This window comes from Amblyomma mixtum, chromosome 2 (genome assembly GCF_055824585.1).
Source record: "Amblyomma mixtum isolate Tamu chromosome 2, ASM5582458v1, whole genome shotgun sequence".
In the NCBI taxonomy this organism is placed as follows: domain Eukaryota; kingdom Metazoa; phylum Arthropoda; class Arachnida; order Ixodida; family Ixodidae; genus Amblyomma; species Amblyomma mixtum.
In genome coordinates this window covers 313,176,560-313,194,199 of record NC_143013.1, presented here as the reverse complement: position 1 = coordinate 313,194,199, position 17,640 = coordinate 313,176,560, and the positions used below count along the sequence as shown (strand labels likewise).

At 43.6% G+C, this 17,640-nt stretch overlaps 1 protein-coding gene and 1 pseudogene across 3 annotated transcripts in view; both read right to left on the bottom strand.

The window, feature by feature from the left end:
- mTor (serine/threonine-protein kinase Tor) overlaps positions 1–17,640 on the bottom strand; it is a 123,236-nt gene that overhangs the window by 62,093 nt on the left and 43,503 nt on the right. Inside the window, exons 1-2 of one of the 2 annotated variants that reach the window (XM_089575072.1) lie at positions 1,275–1,443; positions 591–830 (exon numbers count right to left, since the gene is read on the bottom strand). In XM_089575072.1, the coding sequence (XP_089431198.1) occupies positions 591–810 (220 nt within the window). In that variant the 5' untranslated portion in view covers positions 811–830; positions 1,275–1,443. Of the gene's footprint in view, positions 1–590; positions 831–1,274; positions 1,444–17,640 lie in introns of those variants that run through there. The other variant, XM_089575071.1, reaches the window with a different exon arrangement.
- Positions 9,522–17,557, bottom strand: LOC149365009 (uncharacterized; annotated as a pseudogene). Its single transcript, XR_016288183.1, has 4 exons — positions 17,518–17,557; positions 16,929–17,087; positions 14,830–15,156; positions 9,522–12,829 (listed from the first exon to the last, which is right to left on the bottom strand). The product of XR_016288183.1 is annotated as an uncharacterized LOC149365009 (transcript).

Below are 17,640 nucleotides of genomic sequence, written 5' to 3'. Positions count from 1 at the left end.
AAAAAGCAATAAAAGCAATAATCGTGAATCAAAGCAAAAAATGCTTGTATGCTCTGGGATGTGTGTGTAAAATAGTGGGTCCAATTAGTTATGTGAGCAAATAAAAAATATATATGCAGAAAAGAAAGGCCATAAAAAGACCATCTATGAAATGCTGTATCATATAAGCATTTTAGCCAGCATAATTGCACATTTTTCCAGCCAACTTTCAAATCTTTCTTTATATGCTGCTGCCTTTTTTGCATGCTAAAATTTCCCACTGGTACACAAGAAAACAACAGACAACAAAAAAAAATTGAATGCAGAAGAGTGAGTGGAACTGGCAGAGTGGACCACACTGGACGTTAAAGCACATAAACACATAAAGCTCAGCGGCTCGACTACTCTATATTTTACAGCACATGGCAACCGATCACTTCCCTGAGTAAAATTACTCTTCCCAGGGTTGAGCTGGCAGATAATGGCAATAATGTATGTATATATGCATACACTGAACAAATTCTGGAGGGCCACTAGATAGTTTTATATCTAATTTTAGAGATCACGGCTCTTCGATAGAATACAATAGCATGGGCAGTAAAATGCAGTACCAATGGCCAGGATGCCGCCTTTCTTCTCGTTGACGTCCGAGCTCGACACCATTTCAAAGATGTGGTGGTGAAACTCCTCCATGAACGCCGAGACGTCCTCGGTGCCCATCTCCCGAAGTTCGGTGGTGACATAGTGGTGCAGCTCGTTGGCAGTCTTGAACCGTACATCTTCGCTGCGGCTTTTCAGCCCCACCACGAACTGGTTCACGTTGGCTATCATGACGGATTTTATCAGAGCATCTGCAAACGGGACGAGAAAAAAAAATTCAAAAAATCGAAGCCAGAGAAGCGCAGGATAGAAGGCACAACGCATATCGCAGCCAAAACAACGCACCACGCAGTGCCACCACAATTCATAATTATCAGTCGGACAATGGCAATCCTGACAACAGATCACCCGCAAGGTAGAAGATCAATGTTCAAATGGTACGTTGCTGACCCCCTATGTAGTATCCAATAGCGTGCTGCTTGCAGACTAACACCGCTATGCGCACGAAAAGAAACACCACTTGATACAGCTACGACAACTGAGCCTGCGTTCAATTGTTACGCGAGCCTCAGATCAAGGACTGCAATTACCAAGACTAAATAAACAATCGCAGTTTCGCTTTCAACACGCGACGCATTGGCCAGCAAGAGCCGTGCTTCGACAGCAACTTCGTCGATGCACCCAGCAATACTTACCGTGAGAGTAAGAACAAAAGAACACCAACGCATGAAGCAGATACACTTGTACAAAGCGCTCACATTGTGCTCAAAGTTCTTTCTAGAACTTTAAATTAACACCAAACTTTCACTGTTTTTGCTATCAACCCCGGTGCGACCCGCGTAAGGCTAAATGGAGGAAGACGATCCTCATGTCACGTGACTTTTAATGACGTCATTCCAAAATGGCGTTTGTTTAGGTACATTTCTGGGTACTTTTTGCTACAAAATTAGGTAAAAATGGCGTCGCAAAATTTTGAAACGTCCCTAGCCATAGTTTCTAGGTCGCTGGCGTCTCCACGGTTGCCACGGTGACCATCGATCGCCAACGCCACGGTGGTTTGTTGACATTGCTGCGATGGCTGTTTACCGCGCGGTGCATTGACGTGTGGAGTAAGTGCTGCCGTGAAAGTCATCAAAGGTTGGTGCAATGGAACGTCCGGACTTGTACCCCAGTGCCCTAGTGTTGTCTTTATTATGCAAGTTTGCAGTGCGACCTGTTCCAGCCGTGGTGTGATATCGGAAGCCCCTAGAGACGTTTTGCAAGGCGGTGCTTCAGTTCTCTTCGGCACCTTTCGGTATTGTATCTCGTGTTTGAACATTGCAATGTTAGCGTACTTCAAAGGCTAGCGTACACGCTAGCCTTTGAAAGGACAACACATCTTCCGTCTTAATGTTTAATATGCCTGCAGTACGAAACTCTGCCCGACACCGTAGCGTTGCCCGCAGAGAGACTTAATTCACGCAACGCGACGCATCGTGCCACATGAACTATGATCCGTACGCCGCTTTCTTCGCTGATAGGCGTTTAGCAAATGTCGTAGTATGGTCACACCACCGAACCTTTGAATATCTAGAAAGCTGCTTTTCTTTTATCTATTTGGTGAAGTGTTTTTATTCTCATTAAGTAGAACATGTGGTTCTTGGTGTATTTCTTGTAACGTTCAGCATTGGAATAAAGCCAGACAAGGCCGAAACTTGTTTTGCTTGCTCTGTCATTTTTGTAATGGTTTGTGATGAAGTGGGAGGCTTGACTTAGGCTTTCAGCATCCGCGTAGCCAGTGTGGCCCTTGGGTTTGTTTGGAGAGAAACACAGAGAGAAACGTAAACACTCCGGATGATCAGTTTCTTGCACTTTCTGTGTGTTACATTTTCTGAGCTTCAATTTCTAGACGCCATGAATGCATTCCAAATTTCACAGCTGTTTTTTTCCGCTGCAGTAGTTAGTAAAAACACAGACTGATGGGCAAGTTGGTATGACATAATAAGGCAAAAACAGCACACCTGCATAAGGAAGATGCTGCGTCTTGTCTCATCTTCCTTCATCCTTGTGCAGGGTGCACTGTTTTAGCCTTATTAGTAAAAGTATGTTGTACAGGGACGTTGGATGCCATGCGTGCTGTAATGCGCTGCATTAACTTTAGCATTTGTAGCTAGAAGGGTTTCTTTTTGACATTAGCATTGTATAAGTGAATATAATTTGTGCGCATACATGAATAGCATGCTGGCTTGGCCTTATGTAGGCCACTGCATGCATCATTACGAAGTGTATGAGGTGTCACATTAATTGCACGCCTGCTTTTACTGCACATTGCCAGTTTTGAGTGGAAAATCTGTTTTGTGTGGAGTCAGCAGTGACTAGGCAAGCGACCTTTAAATGCAAATAAGCTTGCTCCATAGACGGCAGCTCTGTGTGGCAATGGACACACACACAAAAAAAAGAATAGCCATGACCTTTCAATATAAAGTGAAGAAGCAGCATAAACCAAACATCAACACGCCATGCATGTGACATGCTTCTGTGCATACAGTGAAGCGCTTAAAAATGCATGAAATGTAAACATGGCTTGTCTGCTTATATTTGGTTGTTCCTTTTAGAGGGAAGCATTTTGACAAATTTTTTCTGGTTTATGGCAAACGTCTAAAGGAGTGTGGGATTTCAATAAGGAAACATTTACAGTTGGCCACATAAGTTTGAAGTATTCAAATTAGAAGGTCTGAAAAAGCTGTGTGCCTTTTCTTTCTACCTGCATTCTAATTTTCATTCTTCGCTTGCCATGCTGCTGAATGGGTGGGTCTGCTGGTTCCTGAATTACTGTTTTTGTAATGTGCACAGTCAGAACATATGTATATCACGAGTATGAGGCAACATATTTAAAAGCACAATGTGAAAAGAGCTTGTGGATACATTTTTGAAGGTTGGCAGCTCAGTTCGCTGATATGTATAGGTGCTTTTTATATTGTCAAGGCCCAGTAGGTATTAAAGGAGTAGAGACAACAAAATTTTAGTTGTTTCTTTCGGTTAGAATGATGCGCAGTATTTTAGAAAGACTAGACAGCTGCATGGATTGCGACAACAAGAGGCAATATATTTATAATTGCATTTTTTCTCTCGCACTCATTTAGCTTAAACAACCGAACGACGACTGTGATGTCAGGGATGTGTTCAGGTCATGTGAGGCATACAAAGACAGCAGTATTATTGCAGTTTTGTTCATTGTTATTTGCATCAACTCGTGCACAAACCTGTCTAAGAGTTGGAGTCACATAAAGTGAACAGGCAGCGATTATATCTCTTTTTGCGTGCCTCATGTGACCTGAAAATGTATCTGACTTCAGAGCAGTCATTCGGCTGTTAAAAACCGAAACCAGATGACACAAGAAAAAAAATTAAATTGTAAATTATTTAGCTGACAAAGTTAAAATCCACATGGTGGCTTGTGTACAGCATTGCCTAGTGCATCAATGTAAAGAGAAATGTGTATCCAAAAATTTGGTTTCTCTACTCCATTAAAGATGTAGCCCATGACATGTTTGTGGCAGACCTTTGAGTTCATCATTCTTTTATGAGAGTTGTGAAACTGGCTCACTAGAGTGTAGCATATCAGGATTCAGTGTGTTACTGGAGTACTCTGACCTCATGGTGATTAAAATAGAAGAAAACTAGTTGAGTCCACAAAGAATGAGGTGCTCCTTTCAGAAGCAGAGCTGCTGTGAAGAATGTTGTATGAAAAGACAACCATCAGCTCTTTGCTACATTTCAGTTTATTATTTTCTTGAAGACCTAGTAACGGGTATTACAGAAATGATGAGAGGTACGTTACAGAAATAATTGGTACCTGCATATTAGCACGATAAGGGGTGACTAATAAAATTTTTGTAGGGGTCTATAGAATTTTGCCTCCATCGAAATGCGACTGCCACAGCCGGGATCGAACCCACGTCTTTCGGGTCAACAGCCAAGCACCATAACCTCTGAGGCACCGCGGCGGCCAGTGATATTCTATTACTGTTCCTCGGTACGGTGGGTTCACGGTTTTGCGGTAGAAATGTTATTGGTGTATGCCTGTTGTGCATATATTGGCTGAATATTTTTGTTCAAAGTAGTGCTAAATTTGAGTTCTTTTTTCTCTTAGAATCCACAATTCATACTGTGGCAGCTGTTACACTTGTATGACACCTTGATAAAACTAGCCAAAAATTATAAGCTCAAGTGTGTAGCAAACGAAGAAGGGCATGGGACAATTATAGTAATTTAGATGGAGCGGGGAAGTTGTCTATCGTTAATTTTTAGATTGCAGATATAGTAAAAGTAGAAGATACCTAGGCAACATGTAAGACATAAAGCAGAGACCTGGACTTTTGGTTGCTTATAATGTGGTCAGCCGTCGCCCCGCCGCAATGGCCGAGTGGTTAGGGTGCCCGCTGCTGTTCCCAAGGACGGGTTCGATCCCAGTTGCGGCAGCTGCCTATCAGTGGAGGCGAAATGCTAGGCGCCTGTGTACTGAGTGACATCAGTGCTCGATAAAGAGCCCCATGTGGTCAAAATTAATCCGTAGCGCTGCACTATGGCGTTCCTCATAACCCATGTTGCCTTCGGACGCTAAACCCCATATTCTATACCATACCATAACTTTGACGTGTTCTGTGTGCTTGACCATTTAAGCTGCAGTAATTGCTGAGCACTTGTTGAGTTTTCATGAGCGTTTTAATGTGCAAATGCACAATGTGTGCCGGGGTGCATATTGACAATTACTAATGCATGGCACTCATGCTAAGACTGGCGTGCATGTGAATATTTGTGTCCATCGTGTAAATAAACGGAAGTTGCATAAATAGTGAACTAAATGTAGTGTCAAAATGTCTGTGAAGAAAAAATTCTCATGTTTGCATGTGCTGTTGAGTCATTTTGATTGTAATGGCAAGCGTGGTTACGTTCAAGATTGCAGCAATATCTCGGCACATTATGATTTTGAATGGTAAAATTTTGTCTGTCTTGCATATGTTGCAGTTTCAAGTAAGGTGGACGCACACAGTTTCAACATTGCTGCCAACATGATTTGTGTAAATGGCTTTATTGCACACTGTTGGGAGTAAGGCTTCTAGTCCATCCGAAGTGCTCTGATGAAAAATACCTTTTATAATGGTACTTGTGGTTCTTTCATGTCATTAAAACTAAACTCAAATAATAAATAATGTGAGTTTGAGCTGCATAAGTTAAAGTTATGTGACCGCTTTGTTCATGACAGTACATTTGGTTCGGTTCAATCCGCTACAACGATAGAAGACCATTCTGCTTTGAAACAGCAAATTGACATGCATTCAAGCTTGGGATGAGCAACAAGAGAGAAAGCGTGCATATTGTGACGATGCAATGTTGACCCTTAAGTGCCCCTGTTACGTTTTCAGTTTTCTTGCCTTAATTTTCTTATGGTCGCACTGGGCGACCCGATTTAGAAAACTGCCAAAAAATAGTCGCACGTCCTAGCTTTAGTCAAAACCAAGGAGAAGAAAACATGCATATTTATATTTTTGTTTTATTTTTATGAATCAATTTTATTGGCGTTTCCTTTGAATGAGTGTGTTGATTTTCGTCAACTGCATAAATGACTTTCTTATTTATGTTGCAATTTTTAACGTTTAATGCCTTTTTTCTAGTTTATTGCTGGTTTGGGCTATTTGTATTTACTTTTCTTTGAGGGAACGCGCGATGATGATGATGCTAGCGCTCTTACAGCGCCCCCTATAGTCAGTTAGCAAAGAAGAAAAAAAAACAACATGGCGGTTGTTTACGTACGTTCGAATCGCGGTCGGCGGCTGTTGCGAGTGAAGTATTCGTCGGTGTCTCGTCTTTGTGGCGTGTGTAGTTCTTTAAATTTGCCCCTTTTTTGTTTGTGACCAGTAGACCGCCTATGGAATGCGTGTTTACCTCCCATGCGTCCCTAAAGGTGAGTGAGCAGGACGCAAGCCCGCGCCGTCCAGTACTGGCGTCCCTGATCTGGGTGTTTCCAGCTCGTTCTGGAAAATATCTGTGCATATAACTCTTGTTATAATCATCACGATGCAGTGCGTGGGCTGTGATATGTCGTCGCATTGACTTTCTTGTGATGCAAGGGTTGGAGAACATTGCAGCATGTCGTTTCCAGCCCGCCTTCGATCCTTCAAGACACTGATCTGGACACCGAATGGCGACAGTACCAGTTGACGACTGTTGTGGGTGCGAGGTGGCGTAGATCTGCTAGATCACAGAGAGAAGCAATTGCCGGCAGAATAATCGCAAGACTAACCCACCTGTGGCTCGCAACCACCTCAGTGGACTGAAAAATGCTCGGGACAGAGCGAAGCAATAAAGCTGCACGGTGCGAACGCTATAGATACGTTGCTTACGTCTCATGTAGTACCTATCTGAATTAAATGTCCTGGAATGCACTGGCAGTGTGTACTTCTGCTCTTGAGACCGAGTCGTCCTTCATGGCGCAGAAAGAGTGCACTGAACGCATGTGCATACGCTGGGCGGCGCACCTTAAAAATAAAATTGTTTCCATGTTCACTGCATGTTTTCAAAGGCACATGAGTTCTAAGGTAATCCTCTGAGTTCACGTTCTGTTGGTATAGTCATATTTGGTCTGTGCAATCAATGACTCTGTGCCCACATACTGTCAAAAAGCAAGATTTGTCAGATCTTTCTCAGCCAGAGATGATGTGCTGGCATGCATAAATTGATATATAGCATCGTAATAGTGTGACACTGAACACTTTATTAAGATGTAATAGCAAGTAATTTCGATGTTTGTGTAAGCCAGTGTATTTGCCTTCATTGAAAAAGATATTCAAGAAAGTGTTTTGGTGTTCGTATGAGGCGGGACAGAACTTGTCTATACAAAGTATGTGGTAGCCAAGTGCTCAGGGCCAAATGTCGCCTATCACTGCCTCTCGCTGGGGCAGGTGGCTCTCTGGAATTCTTTACTTCAGCATACTGCAAAACTAAAATATGTGAAGAGCTGCGCTCAAATTTCGCTTTACCGACTGTAGTTATTGGCTGTTGATTTTTTTTTTTTTGCACGTGGTTTACTGCTGATACAATAACACACATGGCTCAGTCTGTGCATTGTAATGCGTGCTACTTACTGCATGCAATGCTTCAAAAGCAAGGGTTCGGGCAAGTTGTTTGTTCTAGTTAAGGTTGGTCGCCGAACAGAAAGGGACGACACGGGAACCAGACACACAGCACCGACTGTCGAGATTTCTGTCAGTGCTGTGTGTCCGGTTCTCATGTTCATGCTGTCTTTATTTCTTTGCAATGTGACCAACCTTAGCTTCAAAAGCAGTCTTCACACTATGTATAGGGAGGGTGCACAGAGAGGGCCTGGTAATAAGCGTGTTCATTTTGTGCTCGTGTCTGTGTACAGCACCTGGTGCTAACTGCTCGCTATACTGCACATTTCAATTTAGGTGCCAAATGTACTTCCTTGTGATGCAGCGTGTGCACACCAGGGAATGATCTCGCATTTTGCATGGTACAGCGAGTACTCTTTTCCTTAACATGTAACAAACTGTAGCTGTCTTTCAAAAATATCATTTTAGTGCATCAGCATCAGAACCCCCATGTTGGAATAATCCGTCGGTCTGAAGCCTCAGGTGACAGAGTGGAGGGAGTGAAATCCACCTTCACGAAATTGCAGGGAAGAGGGAAGAAGAGAGGGCGGGAGGAGGCGGTTGGCAAGCGGTTGCAAATCTGAGTCGAAGGGTGGAGTGGATGTGTCACTGATGGATGGGATTTCATCGGGTGAGTGGAGTGGGGGTGTCACGTAGTGATTGATGGTACCCATTCGTACAGTCTTACCCTGTCAGTGGCTGCTCGGTCCGGCAGGAACATAATGCTAACTTTGGCTTACGAGGTTTAACGTCCCAAAGCGACTCAGGCTATGAGGGACGCCACAGTGGAGGGATCCAGTAATTTCGACCAACAGTGGCCCTTAACGTGCTCCGACATCGCACAGCATCTGGGCCTGTTGTGTGTCACCATCGGAATACAACTGCCGCAGGCGGGGTCATACCAGCGTCTAATGGAATTTGTTTAATTTTGTCGTTACACTCACAGTAAGATTAGTCTTTCCCAAGTACAAGTTGTATTTAATGTCAGAGTCCAAGGAAGGGCAGCTTTCCAAAGCCACAGCTGGGCTTGTACGGCGTAATTAAGCAGCATTAACATCCTTTAGAATCTATTAACGTGTTTGTACTATGATTACACAATGGACACAGTATTTATCAAGGCAAACAATGGCAGCGTATATATGCCTGCAAATGTTTAAATCAAGAATAGTATCTGCTAGCTTATTAAAAATATATCATTTATAAAATGACCGTCCAACTTCTCAGAAGTACCAAATCTGTGGAGAAATACAAATTGCAGATTGCCAGTATGCCTAGGAAAATACATTTTGACTGTCAAAAAAGGATTAGGAGCACTTTATTATTAACTACGCGAGGACTGTGGAAAGATGGGTCGGGTCACACCCAATAGTGCAAAACATGAACCCTTGGAAAAGATGAGAAGTTGTGGCGCCTATGCACTCATATGCTGTGCATAATGGGCTGCCTTGCATTACCATAACCTGTCCAGGTAGACTGCCACAAGTCAATAAAAATCTCCGATATATACAACCACAGTTTTCAGTTAGGTAGACATTTTATTTGTGACATTCTTAATCTAGCTGGCAGGCTATCAACAGCCCGAGGTGAATGTGACGTGCAGGATGAAACGGGTGCCATATGTGGATACTGGAGTAAATGTGATGTGATGAGCCTTGGGAGCATTCCTCTTCACATGGCGCCAGGCAGTCTTGCGGCCACATAATACAGCTGACAGTGCTTCAATCTGTAACCTGTAATACTGCAGTTACTTGCATCATGGATGCAGTTTCTTGTGGGAAAAAATTAGAATGGTAAGTTTGGTGCATTTATTACATGGTGTAAAACATGGTGTGGTCAGTTGAACTTTCCCCAGATTTTGATGATTGATGTAGGGAAAGCATTTATTATGCAAATGCATCCATTATTTAAGTAAATATGGTGTACAAAAACCTGGAATGGAAACAGAAATCAGCATCTGCAGGATTGAAACAAATTCCTAACAACTTTGGCGCAGCACCATACCCATGACTGCCAAGCCACATTTTAGCCCCTAGCCTTTCACTCTACACTGTCCTTAATCTGTTCATTCCCAATGGGCCAGACATGAGGCCGTATGGCACTCGGGTATCCGTATCTGCCTATATGGACATGCCACGTTGTCTACTACACAGCTTTTTAAACACTTGTAGCAACAGTGTCAGTTTTCTCAGAAGCATGAAACTTTGTTACGATTAGTTTTATGACACACCCAGCACATTAACAGGCATTCTAGCCAAATTATAATTTCGTTGCAGTTGGGCTTTGAAGCATTTTTCATTAATGAGTAAAAAGGAAATGACATTAACTGGGCACTATATGTTTCATCTAAGCTGCCTTCTCGACAAATAGGGGCATTTTAGAATTTCTAGGCAACAAAGTTGGCACAGTGTTCCCATCACACAACAGAAGGCTCATTGCTTGGAAGGCTGGTGGAGAGACACTGTGTAAGAGCCAAGCAAGTTCATTTATGAAGTGCTTTATCATGTGAGGGAAGGCTATTCACGGCTGTTTCTACCATGGCAATATAAGTTCGTGTCACAAATTGCACCAGCAATGTTCTGAAAAATGAGTAATACTGTTTTTCTGTTGCAGCAGTATTCTCTTTGCAAAATAAGATGAATAGTAGTTTTGCGCTGCAGCTTTCAGTGTGCAAGATGACAGCTACGGCTTAGCCTTTTGTCAAGAATACTTTTTCTCATATGCATTGCAGAACTGTGGAACCACATATTGTCAACTGTCCTAAAAGGCAAGGTGTGTTGCTGGGCGAGTTGGTTGGGGTACATCTTGAGAAAAACAGCACTTGCAGACAAAGGAAACGAGAAGGACACACAACTGCGCTGTTTTTTTTGTGTGTGTCCTTGTTCTGGTCCTTTGTCTGCAAGCGCTGTTTTTCTCAAGATGTCCTAAAAGGGCGGTGCACTGTGACAGCACGACGCAACAAAGAGGAATGCAGCATGGAGCGACACTTCATACTAATTTTATTGAAGAGCGCATGCCTCTATGAGTGCACCACATGCAGACAAAATGAAATCAAGCAGGGATGACGAAGAAATAAAATTATAGTGAATGCAAGGCAGGTATGAACAAGAAAATGAGTGCACTAATTTCCCAAAGATGAAAAATGTTTGCCAATTGTCAGAAGTTCTCTGTTGAGCAGTGCCAGAGAGGGCGTACTCACACAAGCAGATTCTGAGTAGGGAATGAGGGGCCTGAAATATCTCAATTTCTTAATTGTCGGGTTTAACATTCGGGAGCGGCACATGGGCTATGAGGGACACCATAATGGAGGTCTCTGGATTAATTTACACCACCTGGGGCCCTTTAATGCACGCTGACTTTGCACAGCACATGGCCATCTTTGTATTTTGCCTCCACTGAAATGTGGCCGCTATGGCCGGATCAAACCCACAGCCTTCGTGTAAGCAGTCTAAGAACGCCAGAGCCACTGAGGCGCCGTGGCGGGATGAGTTCTCCATTCCTAGGAGGAAAGTTTCGGGAAAAAGGAATGACTAGAAAAGAAATACCAGAGGCCTGTAGTGTACCGTCAATGGTGCTGCTTGATATGGGATATGATGGTGCACCTTTCTCATGACCATGTGGGCTTCAAGAAAATTAGCAAATGGCACTCCTCTTCCCTGCTGTGTCTTGAGCTTGCTATGCTAAAGCACTTTGTCAGAATAGCCTGCCAACTAGCTCATAACATAATCCTAATCCCTCACCTGAAATCTGCCATCTTCAGCTGGCAGGGCCTACAAATGCCAGCACAGTCAAATGCTACTTTCTGGCTGCTCTGCATCTGACACAAGTGTAGCTCCATTACAGCAACAGCATGCATGTGCTTGCACATGTGCACATGCGTTGCATGGTCAACACATACTTGTGTACATGTTGTGGCAAGCCTCGCACTGCTCACAATGAAGCTCACAGCCACTGCACAATTTGCTAGTTCTTTCCACTGTGTGCTTGAAGTTCACCAAACTTTGTGACTTTACATGCCACTGGCCATCTCCCACTCTCTCAGTACTGGACTTAGAAAGCTCAATCCCCACTTTATGCTTCCTAAATAGGGCAGATTTGCGGTGGTCTGCTCCTCCTTTGACACCTGTTGTAAAGTTTTTCGGATGTGAAATTGAAGAGTACTTTGATTAATGTATCCAATCACCCATTTACCTTGCCACCAAAGTGAGAGTACTTCAGTGCCTTGACTCCAAGTGATTATTTGTTGTTAATCCAATGTACTGCCGATAGCAGTAAGCCCACTGACATGCCCTCTTTGCGTATGTTTTCTCAAAATTTCTGACAAAGCCAAAGGCAATTAAGCTGATGCTCTTTGGAGTGGATACCAAGAAGTGCAGGGAGCAACTGTTGAGACTCAGTCTCATCTGTCCACTTCATCAGAGTGTGCAGCATGTCCCTTGTTGTACTCCTGCAGTCCTTGTTTGTGACTGTATTCAGGTGCGTGCTCCAGTTGTGTAGCACCTGCCAGCTGCAAAGCAGTCGACTCCTCAAGGGACCCATCACCTGCTCCCATGCACTGCCATAAACAGGGGCATCATCAGACATAAATGCCTGACATGGTATTGTGTTTTTTTCTTTGATGGCCTCGAAAAACCTCACCACAGTGCCCGTGTTCACCCTTTTTGAAATCAAGTAGGCACACGGGATACCAAAGGCATCTTGAGAAATTGTGAGCAGGGTTGTCAGTTGGAGTTAGTACTTATTTATGCCATGGGTGGAGTCAGTGCACAGTTTCGCTGCCCCCAATTCATAAAGGAGCTCTCGTTGTGGGAACGTCATTAATGCTAGCTCAAAGTCACCATCATGACTGTTGGGGTCACCCTTCTTCCTGTAATACAACAGTGGCGACTCATTTTTTGCCCTCATTTCTTCGACCCATAATTCAACACTCTTAAAATCGTCTGGATCTCTCTGCTCTGTTTTTCCAATCCTAAACTTATCTGCAATGTTACGGAGGTCCTTAGTGGTCACAAGTTGCATCCGTGGGCTTGATCTGATCCACTTGTACCTGCTCGGATGTTTGTGCACGATGGTTTTTTCTGGCATTCCTTCTGCTCACCGGCCTGAAAATGGTACAGAAAAAAACTGTTAACATCTCTGGTTCATCTGCCTACAGCCATGTAATAAAGTGACAAATACTTCTGGTCGGATTCCTTCGTCTTCCACTTTGTTCCTTTTCGCAGGTGACACACAGTTCATCTTACTTTCATTTCACTTTTGTGGCACTGCAAAGCACACAACAAAATGGTTGTTTCAAAGCCAGATGGACTTTATTTTTATGAGCTTGAGTGTTTAAACTTGCATACTGCAATGCAAAACAGGGAAGTTATATACAGCGTGTTATAAATGCGGAATATAACAGCACTGAAAATGTGGACAAGAAAAGAATAAGGACATGTGCTTCTCATCCTGTCCCATTTCATTCTGCATATTCAAAAAATGCACCGATTCGCCTGACAGCAACCTTTAAAGGAGTAGAGACACCAAATTTTTGAACGCGAACTTTGTTTCTTTGGACTTGTGCACAAGACAATAGTGTGCACGAGTCACAATGTAGAATTCACTTACGCCAGGTGAATAATTTCTAAGTGAATATTTTTCTCATGCTGTTTCAGTTTCAACACCTGAATGACTGCTGCTAAGTCAAGAGACAATTGGAGGGCATGCCAGTCATACATAAACTGAAATATAAATGCTGCTTGTTCATTTTTTTTTTTTTTTTTGCGATTTCAACTTTTGTGCAGGCTTGTGTTTTATGTTAGTGGTTTTTGAGGAAAGGAAATGGTGCAGTAACTGCCTCAACCATGCCATGAAGGAAAGAAGGAGTGAAAGAAGCAAGAGAGAAAGGTGCTGTAGTGGAGGGCTCCGTAATAATTTCGACCGCCTGGGGATCTTTGGGCACTGACACTGCGCAGCACGTGGGCACCTCTTGCCTCCATCGAAACTCAGCTGCCGCAGCCGGGTTCTAACCCGGGTACTCCAGCTTAGTAGCTGAACACTCAAACCACAGCCGTTCCTGCGAGAGTTACTGATGAAGTGCCAAAACAGCCAAATAATTCTAATTAATGAAAGTTCACTGCAGACGATCTGTCTTATGAGAAAAAACATGGCCCTTATACAACCATTAGACTGGTGGCGTTGCTTTGATCAGCAACAAAATGCCTACGCTTTTGACAGGCAGCCAAAAAAAGAGGCTAGCATCGAGTGCAACTGTCAGTCATTCAAGACACGTTTCATAGAGCTCAAGCCGACTTCTTACGGATGAAGTTCAACGTCAGCCGATTGAGCGACAGACCTAGGATAGTCAATGAAACCAGCAGAAAAACAAAAGAACAGACATTGGAGTAGTTCAGTGCTAGACGACATTCCTAATTATGTTCAGTTTGAAAGACTGGACCCCTTCCACAAAGCATCTCTAAACTAAACGGCATGAAGTTCGTACAGACTGTGCTGTGCATGCAATGTGCCGTGGATCAATTGTTTTTCACCCTTCGATGCGACCAAGTAGGCTCAAGTGAATTGCACTACAGTCAAATACAACTCGAGAACGAAGTGGCAGATGGCCCTTAAAGAAGACCCCCCCAGTCAATGGCGTCAGCTGATTTTCATCAGTTAACCCAATTAAAGCCATAACTAATCCCCTTTCATCTGCCACCCTCCTGCAGTGCTACCCCCTAGGATTAACCATGACATCATGAGAATCGGTCGACGCCATTGGATGGCAGGCTTCCTTTGAGGGGCATTGGCCACTGGGTTCTTAAGCTGTGCCCTACTATAACTTCTTCCGCCCCCTCGTTTTGTGGGACATGCCTTCTCCCACTTTACAATAGGCATTTTCGTGTTGTCCCACCTCTTTTGTGCCATAGATGCATCGCAGAAGAATAAAAATCATTGAAATGATCACTCGAGTTAATGAGCAATATCTTCCCCCTAAAATACATTTCTATTGCACTTTCGTCTCCCATTTATGAAAGGTTGGTGGAGTGTAGCTTCTAAACGTTTTCACATTCCGGTAAAGTCAACACAGCATGCACAAATGCTTTGTACAAGAGGAGTGGCTAACCTGCAAGCCCTCTGGCATCATCCTGGGACAGCCTTTGGTGGCAGGCCTCATTGAAGTGTCCGTAGTGTTTCTTTTGAAACACTACATATACCTTGCCCTCTTTCTCCATGACCTCTAGAGTAGCAAAGCAGTGTTTGCCAATTTTGCAGCTTCCTTGCCCCTTTTCCTGCCTTTGGCGCTGTTCTATAGGAAGCTCTTCGTATGAGCCGGAATGGTGGCAGTGCAGGTAGCGTTTAAAAACCCTTGGTGCACATTCCTTCTTTCCTGTAGAAGCTATAAAATGGCAGCAAGTTTTGCTTTCTTCTCCGTCTTTCCAGGCGCAAAATCCTGAAACAGAAAGATTGTAAACATAACTAAGCACTCCACATAGTATTAGTTAATTATTAGTGTGAAAGCACAATTCCGAACGGTAAACCCCGAGCAAGATCCTGCGATGTGTATGTGGGTTTGTGCCAAGAGCATAGCAACGGCGACATAGCAACCACAGCCTCACAGCAGCATTGCAACATAGTTATGACACGATGCCAACATATGATGTTAAGTCCATGACCACTCATGACTAAAAAGAAATTTTTAAAAATTGAGGCGTGAACAAAGGTGGGCTCCATTTTGATAAAAACGTGTACACAATGATAGCACATGAATAACGGCATAAGGCATCCTTAGAAAGCCAACAGTAAAGTAACAAGACAAGGCAATGTTCATGAAATTCTGCTTTTGCACGTTTATAAAATTTCGGCAAAACTTCTCTGTCAATTTTTTGTGTATCACACTATTTTCATTTTTTGAAAAGCAAGGCCAAATTAAAGTTTGTACTTTTTACATACACTAATGAAAAATGCATGTGCTATGGAGTGGGCACATATGCAGTACTCTCGCACTACTACTGGCGCTCTGCCTCTGCCAAGTGCGCATGACAATCACAGATTTAGCTTCACATTTTTAGCCTTTTGCCTGCAGTGCAGAACTGCATTTCCCAGCTATTTTATTGTTAAAAATTTATCAGTCATTCGCTTACTGTTTTTTCCTGCTATAGCGTATGGGGAACAATTTTTGGAGAAAATTATTAGGTTAAGTTATTACACGGACTGTTACATGGAAGTATTTCAATTTTACTACACCCTGCAAAAACTCATTCCTGCACAGCAACCTTTTACATGGCCCTGTCCTTTGACCACAAATTCAGGTCAGCGCTGTTGACTTCTAAAGGCAGAACAATGCTGGGCATTCTTCCTACACACTTCTGCATGTTGCGATTGCCATGGCTTCAGCGCTGCTAAGCCAGTGCATGCCGCGACAATGTTGTGTGTCCTGTCGAGACATTGCAGATGCCTGCAACAAAGCATAAGCAAGGCCTGTAGCAGCGAGTCTGCTGCAAGGACCAGTTTTTTTCCTGCAGTGGCCACTTTAAATATGAAAGAGAGTGCACTGCTTGTCACTTTGCTTATGGAAGAGCTAGGACACCAAAAAAAAATTCTGCAGACACACATAAGACTGCTTACCAGCGAGAATGCCAAAGCATTAAAGTGCACAGTCATGCTATGTTGCAGAATGACGAGTCATGAGTGCAAGGCATGACTACGCAACTTTGTACAAACTCTGCACACCTTATGTTACTAGTAAAGTGCTGAGTCATGCTACACTTCAGAATGATTAGGAGTCAAAACTATGACTACCTAAACTTTGTACAAACTATACACCTTACATTACAAATAAGTGCAAAATGACTATGACAAGTCATGGCTTTCAAAGGTTATAGTACGTTACGTTTCACATTTCACTCGAATGCCCGCAAAGGCTACCTCTGCAGATCTGTCGCACTAGACCAAGCCCATTGAAATCTTCATGGTTCCTTTAAAAAACGTGCATGTCATCGCTAAGTTTTCGTGCACAAAACCACATGCAAGTTTCCCCAGGTGAGTGTAAGCCCGTAAATAAAAAAAAGAACGCGCTTTGTGTTTACAAACTTAAAATGCGCGCACTCGAAAAGTCAATAAACTGCAACTTTTCAATCGGTAATCTAAGCGCGCGACTGCATCCCGCTTTGGCCCTTTATTGCTTTAATCACAAAGTGCGTGCATGCAGACTTCGTTTCTTACCTTTATTAGAGTCGAAGACTAGATTCTCCACCTCTTCCTCGAAGTCGTGGTGCCGTCGCAGATCACGAAGAGCGACAAAATGCTTCGGACGTAAGTCGCACAAGAACGGCCGTGCCTTACTACATGTTGTTGTTGTGACTGGGAGAAGGATGCATGGGCCTGCCTATAGTGTACTAGGCCTGCCTACTGGCTGGAGCCGAGCCACCACCGCTGCCGCGTGCAGATAGAGGAGAGATCAGAGGAAAGAGAAAAAGAAAAGATGCGTCGCAGCAACAACCGCGTCCTTCCCCATGAATATCCTTGATGGGTGTTTTTAAATTACTAGTATTGAAGAACGCCTTGTCGCAAACCGCTGAAGCAACGCCATCGCACGTGCCCGTCTCCATGCTCAAGGCAAAAAAATAAAAAAAAAAACAAGCGAGCAAGAAATGCACCTTGGGATACCTTGGGATATTGAGCAAGGATTTTCAAGAAGAGTTGACATTTTCCCTGTCGGTTGAAGCGCAGTGTTCCCCAAAAGTCCCCACAGAGTGACGTAGAGTAGAGCAGTGACGTCTGTTCTCGGTTGGCCAATCGCAACAAGGATCACCTTCCTCTGAATACGCCCTCCGGTGCGACCCGACTAGCATGGCATTGTTGTGAGGCCAGTGAGGCGTCAACCAGTCAGCGCGGGTCTTGCTGTTTATGCAAGCGTTCAAAATGAACAACAAAA